General features: G+C 36.5%; 1 protein-coding gene across 4 annotated transcripts in view; it reads left to right on the forward strand.

Annotated features, from left to right (window-relative positions):
* The window catches only part of FRY (FRY microtubule binding protein), a 217,563-nt gene that overhangs the window by 114,411 nt on the left and 75,277 nt on the right, over positions 1-27,875 (forward strand). For all 4 annotated transcript variants that reach the window (XM_055702468.1, XM_027815612.2, XM_005446473.4 and 1 more), the window contains exons 12-28: positions 2,435-2,538; positions 3,020-3,128; positions 4,071-4,157; positions 5,882-6,053; positions 7,715-7,847; positions 12,244-12,351; positions 14,639-14,894; positions 15,990-16,172; positions 17,058-17,144; positions 18,883-19,142; positions 19,464-19,653; positions 20,389-20,513; positions 20,687-20,744; positions 24,038-24,129; positions 24,355-24,527; positions 26,463-26,623; positions 27,533-27,643. In XM_055702468.1, the coding sequence (XP_055558443.1) occupies positions 2,435-2,538; positions 3,020-3,128; positions 4,071-4,157; positions 5,882-6,053; positions 7,715-7,847; positions 12,244-12,351; positions 14,639-14,894; positions 15,990-16,172; positions 17,058-17,144; positions 18,883-19,142; positions 19,464-19,653; positions 20,389-20,513; positions 20,687-20,744; positions 24,038-24,129; positions 24,355-24,527; positions 26,463-26,623; positions 27,533-27,643 (2,409 nt within the window). The remainder of the gene's footprint in view (positions 1-2,434; positions 2,539-3,019; positions 3,129-4,070; positions 4,158-5,881; positions 6,054-7,714; positions 7,848-12,243; positions 12,352-14,638; positions 14,895-15,989; positions 16,173-17,057; positions 17,145-18,882; positions 19,143-19,463; positions 19,654-20,388; positions 20,514-20,686; positions 20,745-24,037; positions 24,130-24,354; positions 24,528-26,462; positions 26,624-27,532; positions 27,644-27,875) is intronic.

Consider the following 27,875-nt stretch of genomic DNA (forward strand, 5'->3'; position numbering starts at 1 on the left):
CTGTTGAAAGTGGTGTAAAAGATAAAAAGTATCCTGGTTTTGAAATGCAACATTTATTGTTAACTAAACTTTATTTGCAAGAAACTGTTCAAGGCAGGAATTCTATATAGGAGAGAGTCAAAGCACTGTGTTTCATTTAGAGGCAAAATTTTCCAGTGAGAGCAACAGTTCCTTGTCTCCAAACCACATGGGACAAGAAGAAAGCTCCAGTACAATTTGAGCCAAGGGTGCAGAACTTAGTTTACAAAGAATGGGTCAAAAAATGTCTGTCTCAGGAATTAACTCATGGATACCAACGTAATACCCTATTGACCTAAATGGGCTAGACCTAACGCCATATTATTGGAAAACAGAAATGGAGGAATTAAAGACTCTTGGCAGTCTGGTTGCTCCTCCACCAATTAGAGAATAAGAGATGGAGGCTTGAAAAAGAAAATTCTAGAAGATCAACAACAACAGATAAAAGCCAGCAGCACTTATCAATCAAGAAGCAGAGCAGATCCTGGCAGAGCTCTGTTGCCACCTGCTCCCATGTTCAAAAGGTCCACGTCAATTTTGACAAATTATTCAGCACCAAAAGTGATTAGGCCACTGCCAGCAGTAGGAAAGGAACCACACTGAGCACCAATACCTCCTGTTGGGAAGGTGAAGATGATGTCAGGTATATTAGGCTAAGTGTTCCTTGTCCTAATGGGATTACTGGCTGGGTTTTTCTTGACCAAAATCCTCAAAATAGTAGAGTCTCAGCTGGTGGTGGGCTTCCTTCAGCTTTCCAAAGGGAGACATGCTGTGTGCTTTCCAAAGTACTGGCACCCAGCCACCATGCACTTGCACAGATCTTGCCTGTGGACATGCCCATGATTTTCCTGGATGTTTCTCAGGCGTTTTATCATCTTCCTCTTAATCCTGCTTCTGCTACGAAGCTTGCTGTTTCTGATAGAAAACTGGTCTGCTGTTTACATAAAGCTCCAATGATACCGGTCTCAGCCTTTTTCTCCTCCATCTCTTCTCAACTGCCCTCACAGCTGAACTACCTCATCGCTGGAATATTTGAACTTTTGCTTATAGGAATGACTTCTTCCTCTGCCACACAAGCTCTCGTTACCTTAACTCAGTTAGCCACAATGTCTGCTGTTTTCTTGAAAGCTTTGGGGTAGGAATAAACTTTGATAAACGTTCTCTGTCACCTGTTGAAGAAATCAGACTCTTAGGACTGAAATTTGCAAGGACTGACATGATGATACCTCATGAAAAATGGATTGAAAGTTAACACGTTATTAAACAAATTGATTGTAACAAACGTTACAATTTTTAAATCCTGGAAAGATTAATAGGCCACATAAACTTTGGCATTCCTTTTATTACTTATTCTAATCTTGCTACAATCGTTGTATGCTGCTATAATAAAAAAAAAGGAATTTCAATTTTCTGTTCCATATAGAGCTTTATTGTATAAAATATGTTGCCAAAGAGTTAAATGGAAATTGCAACCTGGGGACAGTATTCCTATTCCTAAGCTTGTGACAGAGGTCACATTGGAAGTTGGAGCCATATCCCATATTATCAGGAGATCGTCTTACTTCCATTTTATAGGACCTAGACCAATGCACACTGAAGAATTATTGATGGCATTGTTTGCAGTTTCTTTGATCAATGAGTCCACATTTGTCTGCAGACAAAAAATCAGCTCTTTGCCATGAAGATTTGCAAGGCCAGGCAAGTCTTACCTCAGGTCAAAGTGTACTGGACTCCGTCAGAGTTTAACCCAGCAGGTGGCCCAACACACAGGAGACCATCTGATGGGACTGCATACACTTGCACCTACTCGGAAGGCTCTTAAAACTGCCACAGAAACAGAACACTGCAGATGACCAGAGACCCAAAGACAATCTTGTACTAGTTCAAAAGTTTCCAAAAATAAACAACAATCCAGACAAATAATCTCATTCCGTCCAGTTGATCCCAGATGCCATGTTAATTAGGCCAGCCTAAGCATCCACAGATTTTTGTCATTTTCACTTTTGAATATGTGCGGTACATTTATTTATCTGCTGTGTTTTTCATACCAGCTCTCCACCATAGGGTGACAGCTTTTGAATTGACAAACTCACCTGAAGATGAGGTTTTCTTTTCAGAGTCAAATTGAGGTGGCTTTCAAATAGAGATTTTAGATTGTAACATGTATCTAATTTAACTAACTTGATACTTGGGGTTTTCAACAATTTAAGTAATACCAGGAGAGGTAGGTCAGAGGCATCACCAGCATTCTGCAACTACAGGAATGGGATACCGGGCAGATGTGAGGCTGTATCTTTTTGTAGTGTCGTTATGAAAACTCTGAATCTTGACATCCATTAAGTGCAGAACTTCCTTTTCAATTTGTGCCTGAAGTTTATTCTTATATATTCTTATATATTGTTGTATATTTCTCTAGAATAAGGACCCAAAAATGGCTCGAGTTGCACTGGAATCTCTGTACAGACTACTGTGGGTTTACATGATCAGAATTAAATGTGAAAGCAACACAGCTACCCAGAGGTAATACTTGTATTTGTAACAATAAGCCTTGTAGAGTGGATGTTGCCAGTAAAGAAGTTTTATAGTTCTCCTGAATTCCTATGAATTGAACCTATTCCTGTTGTGAAATAAAAAACTCAACTGTACACAACAGAATATTCCCTTTGTGGCACTGCTAGTTATTCTCCCACCTGTTAAAGTTACTGTATAAAGTGTTACTGCTTTTGGAAGAACTAAAAATCACTCCTTGCCTGGTTGAAGTTCGAAGTATTTTTGAAGTGACACGTCGTTGACTGGTTTATTGTTACTTCTAATGTAGCAGTGAAATAAGATAATTACATGGTAGCAAAGGATCAGAGCAAGATATCTCATTACATTTTCATTTCAAAGGAAATGCATTCTAGCCTTTCTAAATGGAGTAGGATTTCCAACTTAGGTTTCATGGTAAGTGAAGGTCTGCAAGGTTCGGAAATGTCTAATGCATTTTTTCTTTCATTTACAGTCGACTTATTACTATTGTCACAACACTTTTCCCAAAAGGGTCCCGTGGTGTTGTGCCAAGAGATATGCCTCTAAACATCTTTGTGAAGATAATACAGTTTATTGCACAGGTATGGGAGAACCATGCATATATCTTTCCAGTTAATGTATAACTTGTTTTCCCAATAACAAATTAACAAATAAGTAAACTTCTATTGTTTGAATTTTTTTGCAACCCCACTGTCAGTATCTTTCATCTAGACAATGACAGAATTATAGATTGAGCTGGGGCAGGCTTCTTTCGAACAATAGGTTTTGATTAACTTCATTCCACTGAAAATGCATAAAAATGTTTTCACTTCAGCTCAAAGGTATTTTTTGACAGTTTTTGGAGTTGCTAGCAAGTCAGAAAATGCATTTGTTGGCAGGCTCTGACTGTCAGTAAAGTTCAAAATAGTAAGCCGTATTTTTTCCTGATACTGAATCATTCCTGCTATAATACAAGGAGTTGCACTGCTTTTAAAGCAGTAAGTCAGAGGAAAACCAAGTTCAGCATGTAGTGGACACATTTTGTTCTCATCAGTTCAAATGAGAATTGCTATAATAAACTAACCTTCAGTGCTGGAAGTTTCATCTCTTTTATTACTTAAACTCAGAAAACATTCCCACTGAGCAAAGCACTGAAGCACATACTTAAAGTCTCTGAATAGGAATGAATTAAACAGATGCTGAAAATCTTCCCTGAGCTGTGCCATCTGTGGACAAGTTTCTTTTATGTAAAATACTATGTTAGTACCATAATTACCAGAGTTTAAATGAAATAATTGAAAGCTTTATTTCCAAAATGGATCATTTTCTATTTAAATGCTATAAATCTTATAAATCTTTGAATTTGTCAACATACAGCAGTGTTGAACGCTTACATCTGATAATATGTTCTGCATACTTCTGAAGATCTGTTTTTCCATCCTTTTAAATAAAACCTGATTAAACTGGTTTTCAACATTCTGTTGCCTTAAAGAAAATAAGTAGCAGAGAGCAGCTTAATAATTTTAATATTTTTACTATTTCAGGAACGTTTGGATTTTGCAATGAAAGAAATTATCTTTGATTTCCTTTGCGTTGGAAAACCAGCAAAGGCTTTCAGTCTCAACCCTGAGGTATGATGTGCATCTCCATTTTTTTGAGTTAATATATGTGGTATTGTGCTACATTCTAAGCATGCTTTCACCTTTGTCCAGTTCTCAGGCCAAACCTTGAACTTGATTTATTGGTAAAATACATCTGTGGACTTTGATCTGTGAAACATCACATTGTTTATGCATAGCTCATGTTTCCTGACTGAAGATTATCAAACGTGAAGTTGTGCAGATGTATAAACAAAAACAAAAAGATAAATAATACTATTGGTCACAGTATTTCCTTATCCCTCTGCTGTTGTTATATGGAATGCTTTAAACTATTTTAATGTAAAATTAAATTTTCTGTAACAGTTTCAGTGTTTTTCAAAACAATTTTACTGAAAAAGAGTACATGATGCAAGAAGAATTGAAGATAACAAAGAAGAAAAAACTCTAATAGAAGTTTTACCACTCTGACTGGTAAATCTTCACTAGCATTAATGTTGTGAGTCAGCTTCCTAGTACTTTCCCTAAAGAAAAACATAGGAATCAGAAAAAAAAAATAAAAACAAGTAGTAAAATAATGAAAAATTATCTTGGAAATATTTGCTTATAATTTTGAAAACATTTTCATTTGAAAATAAGAATAAACATATTAAAAATAAACATTTGTAATCATCTTATAAAATATGTCCATATTAATCTTGCAGTATTAAACAGTCATATCTATTCACTAAGTTGTTTAAAATAGAATTATTTACCTTACAAAAATTATGTTTGATACAAAAAAAAATTTGGAAAAGTAGATTAAACTTCTTGCTGTCAAAAGCAGCAGAAGTGAAAGGCAAGCTTTACTTTGAGCACAGCTTTCATCTTTCTTCAGCAAAGAAAAACAAAACAGCGTTCATGAGCAGGCAGTCCCCACCACGCTCTGGGTCAGTCACCTGCAGGATTTACAGAGGAGGGTTCTGCTAAGGACATTTGTGTATTAGCATTGCATGAAGCTGAGCTCATAGGGAATAAACATAGTCCTTGGCTTCTTGATGAATCAACATCTGAATTATTACTGGGTCTCAACAGCAATGGAAGTCTGAAAACAATGAAATAGGGCTACTTTTTGATGTACATAGACTTTAGCATTCTAAAGAAAATACCCATAATCTATGTATATGTATAACGCAGCTGTGGGAAACTGTCAGTGGGACAGCCTCTGACGTTTTGGAATACATTCCTTGGAAGTAGAAAACATTCTGGTCTTCTAATTGTTACATTGCAAAGCCTGCAAGTTTTCCTCTGGTGAATTCCCAGAAGGCATTCAGGTCACTTAGCCTCATCTTCCTGATATTTTCACATTGCAGTTTCAGTGCTGAGCACCATTCCAGACTTTCACTCAGTATGGTAACCCTGGGGCCTTTTGAGACAGTTACTGAACTTTTTTCATAATGGACAATGTAGGACAATGGTGGTTAACTGAAGGTCCGGTTAAGAGGCATTACTAAACTCCAGGTCATATCCATGTTTTATCCTGAAGATAAAAAGATAATGTATAAATGGAAATACTTAGAAATAAAGTTTTGGGAGGGGAGAGCACTATTTATTTCATAGGCATTTTTTGTAAAATGTGTCAGACTAGTCAGTTAATGTAGCGAAGATACAGAAAAAAACGCTGGCAAGTACATACTTAAAATTTCAGAGTGATTAAAGAATATTAGTAGAACATGATTATATGACTATGATACTCATTCATCTTCTGAACTTTACAGAGAATGAATATTGGTCTGAGAGCTTTCTTGGTAATTGCTGATAGCTTGCAGCAGAAAGATGGTGAACCTCCAATGCCAGTGACTGGAGCTGTCCTTCCCTCTGGAAACACTCTCAGAGTGAAGAAGACATATTTGAGCAAAACTCTTACAGAGGAGGAAGCTAAAATGATAGGTCAGTAAGAGAATGGACAATATAGAAACTTGGATGAGAATGAATGTGAAAAAGTCTTCAGCACCTGAGCAGAATAATTTACTATTATTAAGTATTCAATTGATTTCTTTAAACATTTGTTTTATTGTGCATTCTAATGGAATGTATGGTTTAGTTTGACAAATGCAGCTTTTTTAAATTATTTCAGGAAGAGTCCTCAGTCATGCTCTACAAGTGGTAGCAACCCTATGTTCTGGGGTGGGGGTTAATTACAGTTAGTTAAGAATTAGCTTCTTTCAGTGCTGAGTAGCTGTGTTTATTCATGGCTAGTCATCTTATTAAAAACAGTGCTTGTGCAAAGATTCCTTTGATATCCTCATTTTAATTGCAGTATCTCACACTAAGTGAAACTTTCAAAATGGCAGGCACTTTTAAATATACAATAAAGCTGAAGTCCCTGACTTAAAAGCACCATTACCTTGGGCTTCAGATCAATGACTACACTGATCTTTGTAGTCAGTGTAGAGGAGAATCCTGTGGGGTAGAAGAGCTTCTGTGTCAGGCCCTGAAGTTCTTGCTGGCAAAACAGAAAGGCTGGGTACTCATCTTAGCATTTCTTTAAGTCCCCAAAGTTACATCAATTAAACAAAGTCTACCTGTTTCTACACCAGTATCAGACCTGTGTTGTACTGTTGCTAGATCATAGCAGTAATATCAAGAAAACAAGCAGTGTAAGACCCACTGCTGTTGAAATATACAACATAGTATTTAGAGTACTATCACTAATTCAGTTCATTTTGGTTACTTCTCATGCATTTGATAATAAATGTTTGCACTATTGAATTCTTGTAATCTATTAGCAATTTCTTCACTATTTTATGATACAATATTCTGGTTTCTATGTATAACATGTACGATTAAGCTAGGTAATTCCTATATTTTCTTTTGCCTTCTACTCTGCCATTGAAATGTTGATCATAGCATATATGAAAACTGATGTCATTTTGAAATTCTAAGTTTACATTCTCTTTGTCAAATAGGAAAAGAAATGAATAGATAATAGGTGATTAAAAATACATTGTTCAATGTTAATATATAAAACTTCATTAAGAAAATTAAATTTTTAGCCTTCGATGAATATAGAGAAAAGTTAATTCAAGTTGTATTTTTAAAGTATTCCGTGTTCATCAGCTGCTGTAAAGCTGCATGTCTAATATTGTTTTTCACTGAAAGTGTCATGCCATTAATTTCCATACCAACTTAAGTTTTAGGACAGCTCATTCATATTCCTTTTTTCTCTTTGCCTGTAGTTTTTACTTGCTGCTGGTTCAGAGCTTTTACTTCTGTCATGAAAAGTCACAAAATACGTTGTATAACTTGACAAACTGTGTGACTTCATTTGACTATGTAGGGACATAGTTTGACTAGGTATCTTACATTTTTTTCTCCAGGAAAAATACATATCTATCACTTGGGCTGTTTTTACATACAATAGCATTCTTTTTGGAGAGGGCAGCATATTTTGTCTCTGAATCAGGATATCATTACTAGTGGAATATGCTATCTCATGAGGGAAACATTTTTTTTAATTCATGCAACACAGCATGATTGAACAGCTTTCTTTTTCATAATACATATATCTATATATGTCCCAAATTATACAAAAGTGCATATTATTGCAGGTATGTCATTATACTATTCTCAAGTAAGAAAAGCCGTCGACAACATCCTCAGACACCTTGACAAGGAAGTGGGTCGCTGCATGATGCTAACCAACATACAGATGCTTAACAAAGAACCAGAAGACATGATAACGTAAGTGCTAAAGACCGGTAATTCCCATAAAATATTGAGATATCATTTCAGAACTTTTCCTCTATTTCTGTCTGTCATGAGTCATCAGAGAAACAGCAAGAAACAGGAACACTTAGCTTAGTATATACTTTGAAAAACTGTTTATGACAAGTTGATTGAACTTCTTTGTATATTGCAGTGTTTGGAATTAAACTGATGCTCTTGATGTGTCCAAAATCACATGTGAATCCTATGAATGTTTCGATGGTAGAAGTTGAAAGCCCAAAGTAGGAAATCTGTCAGGTTATGCTCAGAACATGTTTCAGGGTATATTTGCATCACTGAACTTCAAAATTAATGCAAAAAAATCTGTAAATCCCTAATAATAATAATCTTTCAAAATTCCCATTATTATTCATGCCTGTAATCAAGATCAAATCTTAAGTGAAAACCTAAGTCATTTTGTGATAAGAGTCTTGGATTTAAGCAGTGCCCCACTGGAACAGAATCAAACCAATGTGTCTCAAGCAGTGTCGAACAGCAGCATTTTACACTCTCACCCAAAATTATTAATGAGGGAAGTTTCCTGAAGAGAGTCCTAGTGAGGTGGACATGTAGTAGAGACATCATTTGACACATGCAAAGCACGGAGTGTGGAGATCCCAACTGTAAAGAGACCTTGCATGTCTTTCCTGTTAGAGAGGTAGACATGGTACTTATGCTAGAAAATAAACAACCCTTGGAAAAAAGTTCAAGTTGTAATGAAAAGGATGTTGGTCTCTCCAAGATTGTTTTTCATATACTGTCAAAAAAAAAAAAAAAAAAAAGACAACTTGCTAAAAATACCATGAGTGGTAGATAGACTGCAATGACTGGCCAAATTGAACTACCTTTTGAACTACCTTATACAGCTGATACAGTCTTTATGTTTTAATGTCATTCCTCTGCCCTTCTTTGTTGCTGTGGATGTGTAGATGAGTTTGTAAGCTCTTTGAGTCTTTAGCATTCTCTTATTTTATTTATATTAAATGCTAACATTACTATCTGATAATATTTGATATTTTTTTACAGTACTACCCAGTACGCTGCTCAGTACTCCCAGCCAGTTTTCGTAACTATTTTGGCTATCCAGGCTTTTGTGAGAGGGAAAGTGAGCTTTGGAACTCACATCTTATTCCCAAAAGATAATTGCATAGTAAAACCTTGAGTGCTTAGATAAGTAGTGTACTCAACCTTGGCAATAAATGTCCTTTCTATGGTTTCTCAGCATCACCAAAGTGTTGTTTATTTTTAGAGTCAGTGAACAAATAGATTTAAAAGAATTTTTAATTTCAGGAAGTCTTATGGTTTGGTAAAAAAATTGTCAGAGACATAAAGATTTTAAGGTGGAAGATCTAGACATGTAAGTTACTGTATTTTTGTGTTGCACTTTGTCTCCAGACAAGCTGTAAGTTGATATATACACTTGAAAGGAAAAGCACATTAGAACACATTTTTACTTCTTCCAAGGAATAAAATTATCTGGGGTGCTTAATTATCAGTTGATCTTTTAAAATCATGTGAACTCATGAAAAACATCATTAGCTGTTACTATCAGCATTTTAAATGGTCCTATTAAAAGCTGCATTGTGCATGATAACTGGAAAAGCCATCATATTATTTTTATGTAATTGCTTACCATTTTATTCACAGAACTTCATGCATCACTGGACTTACGTATTTGTTTTGAGTTTTTGTGGACTTTAATACATAGATACCACACTACATTTATCTGTATGTTAAAGTTATGGCTTTTTCATATTTACATATAGATAATGTTATTGTATAAACTGAATATCATAATGATATTTTTAATAACAAAATAAGAATCAGAGGGAAGTAGCTAGTTAATGAGCAGTTACAACATTTTAAAGTGTACAGATTCTGGAATTTGCTTTGGTAGTGTTAGACATGCTTCTATATTCAATGACTGATCCTTTAAGCATTTATTGTTGAAGTAATAAATGTCACTCTGGAGAGTCTTACTAAAATCCCGGCTAAGGAGCATCCTTTGCATCCTCCACTGAGATATGAATTTCAGTACTGCTTATAATTACTTTCCAGCATCTAATCAGAATAGGGCATCCATTCTTCAAGCATACAAACGTGCTCTTGCAAGCACTTCAAAAATTTTTCCTGACAATACCTAGCTAAAATCTGATAGTGCTGGTATGGAAACATAAGCTTCCAGGTGAGGACAGCTGTCAGTGTGTTCATCCAGAGCTCATCCTGTTGGATACGGAATCAGCCAGAGATGACTGCAAATTCTGCAAGGCCCCCTTTGCCAGACACTTTGCATGCTGTGTCTGGTATCTCAGATAAGTTGGGAACTTGAACCTCAGATTTGAATCTTGTCCTGCAAGTCTTCTGAGCAGCTGATAAGCCACAGAACACCCACAGATTTTATATTTATAAATAATTACTTATTTGACTTCAGAAGAGTTTCCTCTCGGACTATTATTTTACATGCATCCATTTTAAATGCACAAACTTCACCCTCACTGGGGAAACTGCAAAGTTCACTTTCTATTTCAAGTCAGCAAGGAATATTCATTGGCTTGCCTGCAGATAAAGTTACCAATGGCATTTTACTGTTTACAACTACAAAAATATAGTATTTTGCACTGGTTATTAAGCCAACTAGTGTTTGCATTAGCAATAATAGTTCAAAGGGATTTGTTTATAATCAAATTATCAGATGAGATGTTGTATTTTACTCTTTTTCAAGTCAGCTACTGACACCTTTTTTCAAGTTCTGTTAGAATAGAGATACACTAAGAGAGATAATTCATTATGGAAATACTTCCCCCTCATTGTACAAATTAAAGTCAGCAGATTAAAATCAAATCATCTTCTTATTAATGTAATATATATCCAAGCTGGTAAGTATATAAGATGTTAAGAGAAGGAATGGTATTCACTACAAAACTGTCTTTAATCTTTGAATTAAATAAGCCTGATGTCAGTTTATGCCTTTCTGTACCCATTATTTCAGTGAATGCTCAGTGTTACTCTATAGATCTTATTTTAGACTCGTGAGACGGTATTGCATTCAGACTTTCTCTGTGACTGAACACCAAAGTAAGGTATCCAAACGCAATGTCCTCCGTTGGGTGGAGAGGCAGAGTAGTGCAGTAAGCAGGGCGCTGGACTGGGGTTCAGGAAAACTACGTTCATTTTCTGTTTTGTCACTGAATTTCACTGTGGCGTTAAGTAGCTTACAATGCTTCTCGGTGTGTCTCTTCCCCATCCCCTTCTTTTCTAGTTCAATCAGAAGCATATTAAAGCAGGAACAGTCTTTTTCTGCATGTTTATAGTAGGGTCCCTAAAATAGGACCATGCTCTTTTGGTCCCTCCAAAGCATTTTACAGGCTAATAATTAATAATACTGTGGGAAAGAGTATACAGTTTGGAATGCTGTTATGCTTTGGTTATTTCCTCTATACTCAATCATCAAATAATAGATCATTTAGTTAAAAATGAGCAAATAAACCCCCCCACATTGTGAGGTCTGTCTGAAGGACTTCTTTAATCTGCATTTGTACAAAAGGTACTGAAAAAAAATCAGAAAACAATTGAAACTGTTGTGAAAATAATCAGCAGCTGAAACTTGGGCTACTTTTAGAAGATTTAAGGACTCGCAACCTAGTTTTTGGTTCATGCTGAACATTAGACTCAACTATGTTCTCAGGCTGTTAGGAAGCACCTGAGCCATTCCACAGATTAGAGCAGCCTTGGGGCTACTAAAACATGTTCTAGCTGAACATGGTTGCTAAAGTGCTGCTATCTCAGGCAGATCAACAGAAGCTTTTTGGCCATAACTACCTCTAAATTATTCTTTTGGAGTGTAAGAATGTGTGGTGTGTGATTTCCACACATCTGTGCCCTATTGAGGGCAACTGTCTGGATTTTCAGTCTTGTTATTTGGGCTTCTTATATATCCACTATTTGCTTTATACAACTGATGAAATATAGCTGCACTGTGATAGGGAATACCCCAACTTTTTCCTCATTGCTTCATTCGAAGCTTGCATCACATTAATGCTGATCTTGATGGAAGAATCCTCCTACATTTTAACTCCATCTTGATGTATCTGAAGCTCCTCTCAGAAAGAGACAAATGAATCAGTAATAATTGATTTTTCAGTACCGTATAGATACAATGCATGAAAAATGTCAAAATCAAAACGATTTATTCAATGGAAACTTTTATTCATGCTTTCTTTTTATTTCATTTATAGTGTCTAGCTTTCTGTCCTGATGTTCTCAGTAGACCTCTGGTACTCCGTTACATCCAGCCCTTCTCTGAAGAACTGTAGGTGGATCATTTAACAGTTACTTGTTAAGCTTAGTCAAAATTCTATTTTTAATTTTTCAGTGGTGAAAGAAAACCAAAAATTGATCTGTTCAGAACATGCGTTGCTGCTATTCCTCGATTGCTTCCTGATGGAATGTCAAAACTTGAGTTGATCGACTTGCTGGCCAGGTAAGCTGTTCAAGAACAGAACAGAAAACTGAGTCACAGAATGTGTAACTGTTTCTTGGACAAAACCGTGTGCTTATAAAAAGCTATCTGCTATTAATGGAGAAGACCTAGAAGTCCTAGCATCCAAAAAAATACAGCTTCAGAGAAGAAAGTAATAAACGGCTTAAGGAATTAATACCTGGCCTAATCTTAATGTAAGTCTCCAGGCTACCCCAGTACCAGAGCTGCTTCTACATTCTTGATACTATCCCATATTTATTTGGGTTCAGATTGACTATTCCCAGTTATGAAGAAGTAGTCCCAGGAGGTGTGTCTTTGCTGTTGTAGAGAACACTACTGTGTCTTTTCTGGGTCAAAGACTAAAACCAATACAAGGATAAAAAATGTTGAAGAGTTGAGGTTTCTGTTCCTCCCTGTTCTTTAAAAAAAAAAGTGATAAACTGTTCTGCCAGGGATTTGTGTGGGGCTGTGTTTTTGGGATGGAAAGCTGTTAAATATTTTCTTCTCACTAAAGATAAAATAATGTCTTTGGGTTAATGGGTTCTTTTATTCACGGTTTGGTTTGAATTTTTCATCCTCACAACAGATGTGTCTTTTGGCAGTTTCCAGAAGGAGTCTAACTCAGCAGCTAGACTTTCTTCCAGGACAGCTGTACTCAAATTATAAGCCATAAAGCAGATGTCAAGTATATACTGTACCTTTTGCCCTTTCACTGCCCGGTGAAACCATTCATTACAAATTCCCAAGTAGGTCTTAAATTTAATTGACTCAAGTGCAAACAAGCAAACTAACACTGACTTAATGTTACTCCTCAAGCTACCTGTCATATAGTGGTAATACATAGATGCATTCCTATGCTCAGTTTTAATTTCATCTCATTTAATAATGCCTTATGCAGTAACTTGGACTTAGAGATGTATGTCTTTTGTATCCTTTTTTCCATTATTACTTTTTTGTCATTGTGGAAGTCATTTCATGGATGACTTAATCATAGTCTCAGGGGTTTTGCTTGTTTTTCTGGTTTTGGGATTCCAAAGAGGAGACAGAAATAGTCCTTTCTTAGCACAACAAAACTGTGTTTCTAAATTTATATATAAAGTCACGTGGTTATTGAAGTGTAACAATTATTTTTGGGATCATATTCACCGGGGTGAAGTTTCATGGCAGTTGCTTTCCTTTGACTTAAATTAAATGTTCCCTGCCTCACAGTTAGGCAGCTATAATGAACTGAATGTGTTACGAACCACATCTCATCATACACTTCCAACTGAATGGAATTTGCTTCCACTCCATTTGGCTGTTTTGGTTTTTTTTCTCCTTGCTTCCCGTCCATTTCTTTATAGTGCATCCTGTTTTCAACTGTGTAGATTAAATGTAGATAAAATACTTTGAAAATGAGTTCTAACACACTACAGAAAATTACAGTCTCATGGGTAATTAAAATAAAATACATCATAAAGGCAATAAACCAGAAATTGCAGAACACACTGATCTGAGTATTCTGCCAAGCTACCAACAGAGGTTTGATGCTTTTTGTTTAAAAAAAATGTATAAAGGATTTCTATGTTGGAAAGAGCTTCAACATGATGCAAATACAGAAGAAATAAAATTTGAACATGGGATCTAAAATTGCACCATCATTCAGAAGGACTTTGGGGATGTCCGATGTGTTTTAAAAGTATAGAAATCCTGAGGTTGTTTTTCCCATTTCCCTATCCTAAGTTGTTTAAAACGTAAAGCAGTTTTTTTTAAATCAAGTGCATCTTTTTATTTCTTTTGAAGATTTGCTTTCAATAATTATAATTAGCTTCTTGGCTAAAGATCCATTTTAACTGTTAGGCAGCTGAGGTGTTGTGATACTTTTAGCTTTCTATTGAAAGTAAACAAATAAATATATAAATTATGAAATTATGTCTTAACTTGTAAGCCTTTTTTATCATAACTAAATAGAAGTTGTTTTATAAGTGAATAAATCAAAAGTATACTTGGTTCAGGGAGAGGGCAAAGTTGCCAAATTACGTGCTTTAAGATACTACTTTTTAGGAGTGCAACAAAGACTTCTTCTGGATCCAGGAATATGTTCTGGCACTATTGTAGCAATTACAGTGTAAAACCAGGTTAAGGATGTTAACAGTGGTCAGTAACAATGAAATCATGGTAGTACCATTGAAATTTATGTTGTCATTGGGAGTTTTCTGTCAGTGTTAAGTTCCCAACAAACATATGCTCCTTACCCCAATAAACATTCCTTAGATTTGTATTACCTGACATTTACTTTTACTTACAGGCTGTCTATCCATATGGATGATGAACTTCGACACATTGCACAGAATTCTCTTCAGGGTCTACTTGTTGACTTTGTTGACTGGCGGGAGGATGTACTCTTTGGTTTTACTAATTTTCTGCTACGTGAAGTGAATGATATGCATCATACCCTTCTTGATACTTCACTGAAGTTGCTGCTGCAGTTGCTTACACAGTGGAAGCTTGTAATACACACTCCAGGAAAAGCTTCTGAACAGGCAAAAACCAGATCTGCAGAGGTATGAAATCAAGAGATCTGTGTTCTAACATTTATAGCAATAGAAGGCAGAAATTAAATTCCTTGGTATTGCTGTGGTTTATGTGTTTTGTGCTTACTCACCTGAGAAGAATTCACTATGTAAGATTTTTTAAGGTAATTAGTTCAGGTGTCTTTTGAGGACAGCTATGTCCTTGTGTAATACAGCAGATGTTATTGTTGAGCAACATAGGAGAATGCATGTCAAACTGAAATACGCACATCAACAAAAGCACATAAAGTGAAATATGTGTATGTAGATGTGGCAGCAGGACATTTTCCCAGGACTGAAACTGCTCAGTAATGCTAGTAGGAATGCTGAGAAGGGTGAAGTGAGTCTTCCCTTCCCATAGCGATTTCATTTGGTTGATTCAAAAACATCAAAGAACGCAACTGTTTCTACAGCCTGCAGTCTCCATGTGTTACAAACGTTCCTGGGAACTGAACAGCTTTGCTCCTGCTTGTCCCGTCTGCACTGCCCCACAGATATTTTCATTATGAGAGATGATTTTCAGGCTTCTTATCTCCTAACCCAGCCATAACAGAAATTTTTTCCTTTGGGCAATCACAATGTCTGCTTTGTATCACCTTTTATATAGGTAATAATAGTATTACAAAAAATGTAGAAAAGAGAAATCCTCACATACTTTTCAGTAAATATTTTTACACATTACTGGTGGGGTCAGGCTCTAGAGGCCACCTACCTAAGGTGTTTCCTGCTATAGGATCAAAGAAAGACCTGAGGACCTGCTATCGGGAGTCAAAAAAAGTGTAGTCTTCACAGTCTGACTTAGCCATTCATCCTTTTAGTGGAGGATGGAACAAAGGTAGTAGTTGAATTGCAGATTAGAGAGAGGGGTTTGGCCAAAAGACTTCGCTCATATATTGGTTTTGTGAAACAAGATAATGTAAAGCAACGAAACTTGGTTGGTTGAGGGAACACTGTCAGTCCTTCCTCAGCATTTACATGGCATTTGCATTTTGTTTCTTTATATGTCCTAGTTAAATAGAATATTTTTTGGAAACCTGGTTTTCAGACACCATGACTCCGTTTTTCCCCCTTTGCACTGTTCTACAGTTGATACCAAATGGATCCAGCCACCGGATACAGTCTGAAAGAAGCCCGTATTCTAATGTACTACATGCAGTTGAAGGATTTGCTCTGGTTCTGCTGTGTAGTTTCCAGGTTGCTACACGTAAACTAGCTGTTTTAATCCTCAGAGAGATCCGTGCTTTATTCCTGGCCCTTGGCCAGGCAGAGGTATGATTTTCCGTTTCTGGAACTTTGAATTAACATTTTCCACAGGTAAAGCTCAAAATTGCTGTTACAGTTGCTTTTAACATAATTGCAACAGTGTAGCAGGTGCGCACTTAAGTTTATAGAAAAACATTTACTCTGAGCTTACCAATTCTATTTGCTTTAACACTGCAAACCTTTCTGTGTACTCAACACTGTAACATTAGTAGTGTGTGCCCTGAATAGAATTTAAAGGGAAACCTGTAAAACGCGTTACTATTTTCTCTTGGCATGGTGTGAATGTAAAAGCCACTGTAAAACCTTTTTTTTACTGCATAAATCATTTCTGTATTGTCAGGATTATAAATTTGTATTGGAAATGAAATTCATTCCTGTAGCATACCATTTTGTAAAAAAACACAGCGCAAGACACATTTAAGATTGTTCACATACATTTTCCTTGTATAGTAAAGACCTCTAAGTCTTTTTATGGATATAGAAATATGGAGAATCATGTTGTGTGTTGGCAGTCACAGCTCAGTGAACCATCTGAATGCCCAAGAACACAAATATGTGTGTTCATGGCAAAGGAATGCTTCAATAAACAGCTAATTTTTCAGTCTCTTGATACCAGCTATCTAAAGTCATTTGGGATTTTCTGGTATATGCTTTTGTTTGGTAAGCAGTAAGCTGTAGCCACAAATTAACTTCACTTCAAACCACAGCCTGAGCTTGGTTCTGAGATTAATATAAAAAAGATAAAATGCACCCATTGTCACCAATAAATTTTTTTAGCCATTTTAGATTCCTGTCATAATTTTGAGTGGTTCTGTTTCATGTGCCAGAAAAATAAGAAGAGAAGTAATTTTCTCAGGAGAGCAGTTAACCTGTGTTCTCTGTGTTATGCAGGATGATGACAGGCCTATGATTGATGTCATGGATCAGTTGAGTTCTTCTATTCTTGAAAGTTTTATTCATGTGGCTGTTTCAGATTCAGTAAGTATTACTTTACTGTTACTGCTAGCACATGGACATAACAAATATCAGACATGCAATACTAAACATAAAGCTGCTAGAAATCAAAGAAATCATACAGCTTTAAGGCTCTAGCCATCTACCCAAGAGCTCCAAGGCTATACAATGTCCCAGACAATCTGTTCCATTAGAATAATCATACTATGAATATAGAAAATAGTACATCCAGCAAAAAAAAAAAACAAAACGAAATTTATAATCCAAACTACATAGATTCTTGACCTGTGACCTGCATCTGAAACAACTGTTGAGGAAGTCAGCACCGCCTAATGCTTGGGTGCTAGGAAGTCACTCACTGCTATCACCTGTTCCAAAAGGGAATAAGATTTAGCTACCTTGTGTGCCCAGAATTGGCTCTGTCTGCAAACCTAAGCCTAAGCTTTCAAGAAATTCACAGCTGGGATGAATCTTTGCTTTCACTCTCTTATGTGTCTGATGTGTCAAACTGCCATCAGAGGAAGCAGAGGTGTAGTAAGCATTTTGAACTAAAAGGTATCAGCAGACGAACTGATACATAGGGCAACTTGTTTTGCACACTCTCTTGGAGATTAGTGCCCTTGTCCAGAGAGCAGAAACTGTCAGTTTGGGGCACTTTTCAGCCTGGTTAAGTTTAAAGCAGCTGTTGGTCCTTGCCACATGTGTGCCATAGGAAGGGGACATCAAACTGATGATGAAGTTGGGCCACTGTGCAGGTGCAAACAGGAACATTGAGGGATCAGAAACTGAACAAGAAAGAAACATTCTGACTCTGTAACCCAGGAATTGGGAAATTCAGCTGAGGTAACAGCACCGAGGTTTGGGTGTTGCAGTTTCTATAGGCAAAGGTTTGGTTTTTGTGCTTTAATTCTATGCATTTATAATAGAGCAAAGCAGATGTGTTGCCTATGTACCTCGTTTCTGACAAGTGCAGTAAGGAGTGTTAATATAGTAATTACTTTTGCAACGGTGGATGCAGGATGCAGATAACTGTTACATCACATTTGAGGTCTGATAAGTGAACAAGGGTGCCAAAATAGATGTCTTAGAAGTTTTCATTTCACAAAAATGCTTTCTTAAGGCAAAATGCAGTAGAGAAATTGTTTGTTGATAGGAGAACCCTACTTGCCACTGAAAGTAGTAGGATTTAAAGTGGATTAAAACTGCTTAAGTGCTTGCTTCAAGCTTTTAATTCCCTACACCCATATTCAAATGCCCTGTTGAATTCTGAAGAATATTTAGTAAAGCATTGGTGTTTATCATAATGTCATAGCATATAGAAGTCTTAATCACATGCTAAGGCTCTGTCCGGCTGTTCAGACAATGAACATAAGGGCAGCTTATACCTATTACTGACTGCAGTGTCATACAAGGGACAGTGAATGGGTGCAGGCAGCAAGGAGAAAAGAAATTAACAATGAGACTGTATTGGTCAGCATGATCATTAGTTATCATAGAGTTTAAGGGCAATTTATTTTGCCTGTCACAGCAAATATGAGCTTTAAGGAAGAACCAGAGGGGAAATAATGAGGTAGCTCTTATGAGTATTTGTAAAAAGCTCCTCCTGATTGAAAAGGCAATGCAATGGGAAGCATAAAAGCGTTGGTCTAAAAAATCCAACAAAAGTTGGCCGTTGAGCTTGAAAATAAAGACAAGTACTGAGGGGGAACACAGCAGGGAATAAATGATAGTCACTCTGATTTTTTGTCTTTTCTCTCTGTAGACAACAATCCCATTAACACACAGCGTGGATTTACAGTGGCTGGTGGAGTGGAATGCTGTGCTAGTAAATAGCCATTATGATGTGAAAAGTCCTTCCCATGTCTGGATATTTGCACAGTCTGTTAAAGATCCGTGGGTTCTCTGCCTCTTCAGTTTTCTTAGGCAGGAGAATTTACCAAAACATTGTCCTACAGCTCTCAGCTATGCTTGGCCGTATGCTTTCACAAGGCTACAGCTGATAATGCCTCTTGTGGATCCAAAGTAAGTGGCGGTCTACATTTAACTTTCATTTCTAGGGGTTATGTGATTTTAATACAAGCTTTTTTTAGTCTCATGTTTCATTATCAGTCTGTAAGTCCTGCAGGGTGCTACCCAGACATTCAGTTTTGAGTTTCATAATTGCAGCTTGTAAGGTGGAAAACTCTAGTTTTCTACCTTTTATTTTTCCCATGTATCGTGTCATGTCGAATTGCAGCTGGTGGATACATAGCATGTTTTATTCCCTTCTACAATATTGTAAAATAGTGGGTAATTAAGACTGGGAAATAATTTTAATAATTTTAATTTAATTTTGAATTCTAGTATTCCTGTTAATGCAAAGAAAACAAGTACAGCAAGCAGTGGAGACAACTATGTTACTTTGTGGAGAAACTATCTTATTCTCTGTTTTGGAGTAGCAAAGCCCAGTATTATGAGCCCAGGACACTTGCGTGCTTCAACACCAGAGATCATGGCAACCACTCCTGATGGAACAGTGAACTATGATAATAAGGTGATGCATCCTGATTCAAACAAATTATTAATTTAGGAGAGTTTTAAACTGCATTGGCATGCAAAATCACATCCTGATGAAAGTTAGAGGAATGTTTTGATATACACAAACTGCTTAAGGCACATGATTAACAATTAAAACATCTGTATAATCTTTATTTACATGATTTCTCAATAAATATTTGGCAAAAGCCATGGCATTTTCAAATATTACTTTTTTTTCGCATTCTGGGTGATGTATATTCAAAATATAGAAGTTCTGGACATATGTGTTGAATTTAAATATAGTTATCATCCCCTTCCTTGCCTTGTAGAGCACTCCACTTTGTAAATTTATGACATTATTAAGCAGTAAGGCAGATTTCTGAATAAACGTTGTATATCTGTCAGACATGAAGGAATATTACATGAAGTACAGTTTCAAGTAGTAGCAACTTGAGAGGAGCAGAAGTTCCATTAATGGAACATCAGACTAAGTAGATTATAATAATCTGAATGGAAGCAAAGAGATTTCTCAGATACATTGATTTGTTAGGCCTTATTGAGACGATTTTGATATAGCAGACATCCAGTTGTACTGGGGTATTGATATCCATAATTGATATCCAAAATCATTTCAGCACATTTTGAAAATACAGATTGATTCTTGGACAATGTTTTTTGTAAAAAGAAAAGTATTTACTTAATGTTGATATTTCTGACAATTAAATGTCAATAATTTCATCATATATTTTAGGCTATTGGAACTCCATCTGTGGGAGTCTTACTGAAGCAGCTAGTGCCTTTGATGAGACTTGAAAGTATAGAAATAACAGAATCACTTGTATTAGGATTTGGAAGAACAAATTCCCTTGTTTTCAGGTATTTTCAATCACTTACCTGTAATACAAATGCATTATTTCTGTTGTAATTTAAATATGATCACATTTTCATTTGCAATTTAGACATTTGGGGGTTAGGTATTGAATAAAATATTTATGCTTTTTGGAGAAGACTAGATTTTGTTTACAAAGTTTATTTTTTTTTTAATTTAGGGAATTAGTAGAAGAACTTCACCCACTAATGAAAGAAGCCCTAGAAAGAAGACCAGAGGTTAGTTGCAGAAATTAAATGTACTAGTTTGTTTAAATTGGAAATTTTATTTATAAGTAGTAATTCTGTCTCTTTGAAATACAAAGGCATTCTTTTATACTAGGTAAGGAGTTAAGGTCTGTGTGCAACAAGAATTTTAGTAATTGTGTATAACACAAAATAATTCTATTAAAACCATGTTTAATTTAAATTCTATCAGTGATACAAAATGTGCAATATAGAAATCCATTCTGAGAAAAATTTGCAGTCAAATATGGAACTCAGATATATTGGAAATCCACTTTCAATATCTGAAGAACTTAACTTGTAACACAGCTGGACTATAAGCACATTTTGCGGCAGTGTTCAGATGTGCTTTTTATTTGCAGCATAGTCAGGGTCATCTATTTCAGCTTCACCTGACTACATTTTTCCTTTCTCAATACAACAGGTTAACTGACAAATTCGTCAGTGGTTTTTTTTCACCTTCCTTATAGTACTCTCTTTTGTTGTAATAGAAAGTATCCCAACAAAGGATTCTTCCCATCTTCTAAGGGAGGATGAACTTAGTTATGTGTCATTCTTGACAGATACTGTCTAAACTGTTCTTAAAAATCCCTGGTGATAGACTCTGTAGCCTCAGTAAGCAGTCTAGTCACAGGATGTGTCTATGCAGCTTAATAGGAAAGCCGTGGGGAGAGCTTCAGTATCGGATGAGATTTGCCATTCTGCTCAGTTTTCCCTCCCTGGCTCATTTTTGACTGTTCCAGCTGGCTCCAAGACAGAAATCTGAGATGGCTCTGGAGGTAGCTTACTCCCAGGAGCAAGCCCCAGAAGGCACCAAGCCACCAGACGCAGTCCTCCAAATACACCAGCTGCTTTTGCTCCTATACCTTCCCCTCATCCCCTACCTCCCTGTGTGCCACAGCCTACAGGCGAAGTTGCAAAATCCCTGCTGTGGCTGCAGCACAGCCCTCAGGTTAGAGCATGCACTTTGTGATAAGGAAACACATGGTGATTATGCCTTGGGCCAGAGAAGCATTGCAGGAGTCCCATTAGGCAACACAGACATAGCCAGCCTTCTTGAGGTCTTCTGGAGCAGTGTGAATACGAGGCAGGCTGTGCTACTTGACCACAAGCAGTCCCTGTCTCTGTTTACCAGTGTAGACTTGGCCATTGTGTCCGTGCATCTCTGCTGAGAAATCTGCGCGGCTGTGTATAGAAAGCAATGTTGTTGCGTTAATACTGTCCTCTTCCCAGGCCTGGTTCTCAAGCAATTTCAACTTGTGTGTTCACTACTCTGTCTTCCACAGCAATTTCAATAAAGTATAATCACGGTGACCTGGCATGCTGTCCTCATCTGCCAAGTCATGTAGTCTTTGGCGCAGAAGACACACCAAGAGTGGTGGTCAGGAGGAAGTAAATCATTAATAAGCAGACAGAGCTTATTAATCAGCTATGCCCGATATATAGAAATAAACAAAAAATAATTCACTTGGCGGGTGCTTCGTTCATGTTAGGTTTTATGTGGACAATTCTTAATAATTCTGTGTCTGACAATCGTTCTCTGCCATTTCCACTCTGTATGGCTTCACACCTCAATTCACTTGTGTGCATTCCATCCCTATGAAGTCAGTGATTTGAAGGTCACTTGTTTTGATACTGGACAGAAGTGGATTAATACTCATTAGTGCAGCCACTTGCCTCTGCATTTCTGCCTGTGCACCACTGAAGACAACTTAGACTTGAAAGGCCTTTTCTGGAGACATACATATCCAGTCTACCCCCAGGAAAGGAATCATGAGAATGCCGGGGTTTACAGTGTGCTGTAAGAGCAAATTCAGCACGTGGAAATGTCAGTAGAGCAATATGAGAACAAGAGTCTGCAATGTTAATTCCTGCATTGCTCCTGATGTGAAGAGCTGGGCCACCTTCCTGCAATCAGTGCCACCAGTAAGCCCGGGAGTGACTGTACGCGTCATGTAGCTGTAGGAAACGTGGCAGACCTCCATGACAGCAGGCAGGTATCCAACACGTCAGGAATAACATACTTGAACTGACATATGCTATGACTAGAAAGAATTACCAGCACGGCCAAGAACTGCAAGGATAAACCAAAATGGACATTACACAAGATCTGCCATGTGGGCACTGGCACCGAGCTTGCCAGATCGCCTCTGACTCTGTTCCAGGAGGCAGCTGTGCCTGTTAAATACTGTGTTACAATAAAACTGCTTTTTTCTCTGTGTGTGCTTCCTGGAACCTTTAAGGTGTAAAGGGAGAAAAACAGGGCTCTGAGTAGGACAAGTGAAATGCCATAATGATTTTAATAAAACCTTTGCTAGGATGCTGCCCACTGCCAGTTCTGGGTCAGAATACCAGGGAAAGTATCATTTTCTTCTCCCACACATCTGCTGCTGGCCATTGGCAGAGCCATTGTACTGGAAGAGATAGGCCTTTGATCTGACGCAGTATTGCCATTCTTACATTCTAAAGAGGAAAATCTGAGCTTTCTCTGAGCTTTTCTTGTTCTGGCAGCAAATTTCTTTGAGTGCAATAGCAGCTTTTTGTCCTTCTCACATTTTTTTTCTTAGTGGAGATGCAGGATACAAACAAGTCAGTTTAGCCCTTCCCTTCAGCAAAGAGCAGGCCTTGTTGCATTCACATCTTTCAAGGCAAGATAGAAGACAGAAAGGACAGCTTTCTGGAAGACAATGAGATACGATGAACCAGCTAACAACAATGCAGTCTCCTGTTCTATGGGAAGAGTTTGTTGACTGTGTGTACAACACATCTAAGAGTGTATTAGAGAGGTGTCTGCAAGGAGCTTACTTCAATATGGGTGATCATGTAGCTGCATCATTACCAAGTTCAGGAGTGGCTGATCACTAAAATATTTTCCTGGGTTCTGGATATCTCTTCTATGTTTACAGTTCTTCCAGCGTACAAGCTAGATGGTGTTAAGCTAACGTGAATGTCCCTGCTACCTGAAGATAGCAGGTTTTTGGTACAGGAACCTTGAGTATTAATTAACTTTTATCCAGTATTTCATTATTTCATTTCCATACTTTCAGTGAGGACCTAGGTAGTTGCTAACAGTTTGTTTGCAATAGTTACAAAGACAAAAGTTTGATCATATTTAGTTCTGTGTTGATATATAAACGAAATAGCCAAAAGCAGTTAAGTTCCTTCATGAAGAAAATGCTTGAACTGGAATTCTTAAATCTCAGTTACTGTACTGACATTTCTGCAGTTACTAGTTTTTAATGTATGTGCCTCTGCATATTAAAAAATGTGTTTTTTTAAATTCCAAGAACAAAAAACGTCGAGAACGCCGAGATCTACTGAGACTGCAGTTACTGCGAATTTTTGAACTACTTGCCGATGCTGGTGTTATAAGTGACAGGTAGGACTATCACTCATCATAAATACTGATCTTCAAATGAAATAATTTTCAGTGTTTACAACACTTGAGTTTATGTGTTCTTTGAAGAAGTTATGTTCTTTGAGGAATTGCGTAATCTATCAGATATGGATTTCTTTATTTATGCAGATTTATGCATTTCTTTAGAAAGCTGCAGTATAACTACACTGGTACTCTACATTAATGTACAACTTTCCTTTATGCTAGTACAAATGGAGCCTTAGAAAGAGATACGTTAGCCCTCGGAGCCTTGTTCTTAGAGTACGTTGATCTGACTCGCATGCTTCTGGAGGCTGAAAATGATAAAGAAGTTGAAATCCTTAAGGACATGAGAGCACATTTCAGTGCAATGATTGCCAATTTGATTCAGTGTGTTCCAGGTATGGTGCTAAATTATCTCAACATACTGTGAATTTTCCTTTAATATATGTACTGGAAAAGTAATTCTTTCTTTTTTTCTGTGTTTTTTCTTCACTACTTGTGAATTATCGTATTACAAATATAGAGGGGAGTATGGATAAAAATATTTTCAAAACTCTATTAAGAATCAAATAAAAAAAAAGTAAAGCTTGATGAAGCTTGTGATATTCATATATAATAATCACCTCTTTAAAAGCCCAGCAAGGAAGTTGTTTGTGACTTCTAGGGGCTCCAGATTTCTTTCACATAAGGCCTCATTTTCTTCCCTTTGACTTCATTGCTAGACTTTTCATAAACTCAGACAGGCCTTGAAGAATATAGGCGGGTGCAGAAAAATGTACAATTTTAAATGTAGTTGAAAACCTGCCCAAGATACTGAGACAGTATCCTATGTTACCAGACTCCAGTTGCATAGCAAAGATTTCTTCAACTGATTTCATGCTTTTTATGTATTGCAAGATCATTTCATAAATGTAAAGTAATTCCGTTAGCAAAAAATTATATAAAAGTCTGCTTTAATGGCTTCAATGTAATTACTGGAAGATAAGGTCTGGAGCTTACTCAGTCTGTGTAAATCTGCTATCTCCAGATAATTTATGATAGGACACAGCAGCAGTCATAGCAACAAAGGAACTCAAATGGGTAAAATAAGGGAATAAAATGTGCAAATGCTTTCGTGTAAGTTTCCAGTGTGCAAGTTTTGTCAAAGTTGTATAGTTGCTTTCAGCTATAACGTACTTGAGAATTATATAATAGTTGAACAAAACAAGGAAAAAATGGCATCCCTGCTATTCTCATTTTAGACAGTAAAAAAATCCCTTTGAAATGAGTGTTGTCAAGTTGTTAGCTGCTGTTAACAAAATACTGAAATTCTTTCCTTTATTCCTCTTCTAAATAATGCTTATTAACAACACAGAATTTTCTTTGCCATGCATATTTACAAAGGCCTTCCTCTGCATTCATTCTCCTGTTCTACAAGGCACATGACCAATGACTGCGTGTTGTATTAATTTTCTGCAATGAAACAGCCCTGTCATGTGTTTTGAGAGAATACAAATAATAACCGATGCATTTCAGTTATTCATAGATGTATTTTCTGCTATCAGCTTTAAAATATATCAATGACTAACAAAGTCGTAACATTTAAAACCTAGCAAACAAATGTTTATCATGTCAGCATCTATCATCTTTAGCCACTGTTCATATTGATTTGTGTTAGTATTGTCTAGTTAGACTTTGTTGTCTTCCAGCACAGTTTCTAGATGAAAAATAATTGGCCAGTAGCAGTTTCTCGGTCTCTTTAGTAAATGTAGTACCACTTCTGCCATCATATTTTGCTTAGGGGAAGTAAAACTATTGTTTAAAAGATTTCTCTTTTTATCTCCACGTGGTTAAGTATTCAAAGATATTTTCATGTGCTTGGGTGATTTATCTGTTCAGAAAACACACCACATCTTGTCATAAATAAACAGACACCAAGTTTCTTTCATTTCTTGTCCCTACCTATTACTGTATTAGAATAAGACATATGTATTGTTTAAACTTGCATTTAAAGGACTGGAAAATACAATTAAATATTTGCCACTAAAGGAGTGCAAGAAGCATTGAAAAGCCTGATTCTATAATTAGTTTCTTGCATGCTGTTTCTAAAGTCAGATGTACATGTTTGTATAACTACACATTAATTCAGAACTGGAAGTTCTTAGGAATAGGAGGCATCTTACTCACTTCGTTAGATTTTTAAAAGGAGCTGAGATACTTTAGAGTAAGTGTATATTGAACATTTAAGAAAACCTCACTTTTTGTAGAAATTTGAAATTTGTGTCATCATCTCTGCTACATGAACGTATGTTTAACTTAACATATCACAATTATTTCTATTTCTGTTCACTTAGTTCACCACAGGAGATTTCTCTTCCCTCAGCAGAGTTTGAGGCATCACCTGTTCATCTTATTCAGCCAGTGGGCAGGACCTTTCAGTATTATGTTCACACCCCTCGACCGTTACAGTGATAGAAATCATCAAATTACAAGATACCAGTATTGTGCATTAAAGGTATTAAAGTTCCACTGCCAAAATCAGTAATAGCAATTGTCTAGTCAAAATACAAGTAATTGTGGGGTTTCTTTCCTTTTATTTCACCCAAGTTTGAATTGGCATACTTGATGCAAACTTGTATGCTCATATGTATATGTACAGTGGTATCATAGAATATAACAGTATGAGCCACTGAAAATAGCAGATTTCACTTAGCAGACACTTCCCAAGGCTAATTACTTTCAAAACCAGAATGCATCTTAAAATTTTACTTTTCTTTGTTAACATTTCTTCATTAACAGGTTGTTGAACTCAGTGAGAGGATCTTGGGCTTTAAAATTAAGCACAGTACCAATTCAGTATCACATGCATATCTCAGGACTCTCTCCCACACTTGCCTGGAGACATGCTCAATAATAATAACATACTTTTGCAACAAAATCAGTTGCAACTCCCCCAGATAAGTAAGCTGGGAAAATAATAGCTTATGGATGTGTGCGCGTGTGTGTATATATATGTGTGCGTATGTATATATATAAAAAATACATTTATAAAAAAGCTGCTTTACTTAATGTGAAGTTTTAATCTTTGCAGAAAGATACTGTTGAAACATCTGTGTATTTTAATTGTTCTTGTAGCTTGATTTGTGAAGACTGGGTAAAATAAAATGTAACTTGAAGAGTGGGGAAGCTGGGCCAGAGTATCCTTCCAGAATGCTTAAACTGGGCATTATCTTGCATCCAGTAACATCTATAGCAACATAATTACTGAATTCTAGCAAAAAATGCTGTTAACTTTTTTCACCATAGTTCCCTCAAAAAGAAAAACCAAAGTGGCAGTCCTGTTAGCCTGGATCTGGGATCAAATCATTCTGAAAGGTGAATTCATGCTACTTTTTTGTGTAACTGAAGTTGTTTGTGTTTTTAGGCCATGTCAGCTGTGCTCTGCTGTGGACCTGTATTTGATAATGTTGGTCTTTCCCCTGATGGATATCTTTACAAATGGCTTGATAACATTCTGGCTTGTCAAGATTTACGTGTAAGTACTCACCAAAAATATGAATATTATGAATATATGAATGTATGAATAAATATGAATAATCTTAATCTCTGTACCGGATGAGTAAAGAGTATGTGACTGTAAGAACTCGGACTGAATACGTTCTATTTTGAGCAGGAAACAATAGCTTTATGCAAGGTTCTAATACAAAAGTGTAATTAATTTTAAAGAATTTAAACAGTAAAAGAATTATTATTCCTGAAAATATGTT

Source organism: Falco cherrug, chromosome 2 (genome assembly GCF_023634085.1).
Source record: "Falco cherrug isolate bFalChe1 chromosome 2, bFalChe1.pri, whole genome shotgun sequence".
Lineage (NCBI taxonomy): Eukaryota > Metazoa > Chordata > Aves > Falconiformes > Falconidae > Falco > Falco cherrug.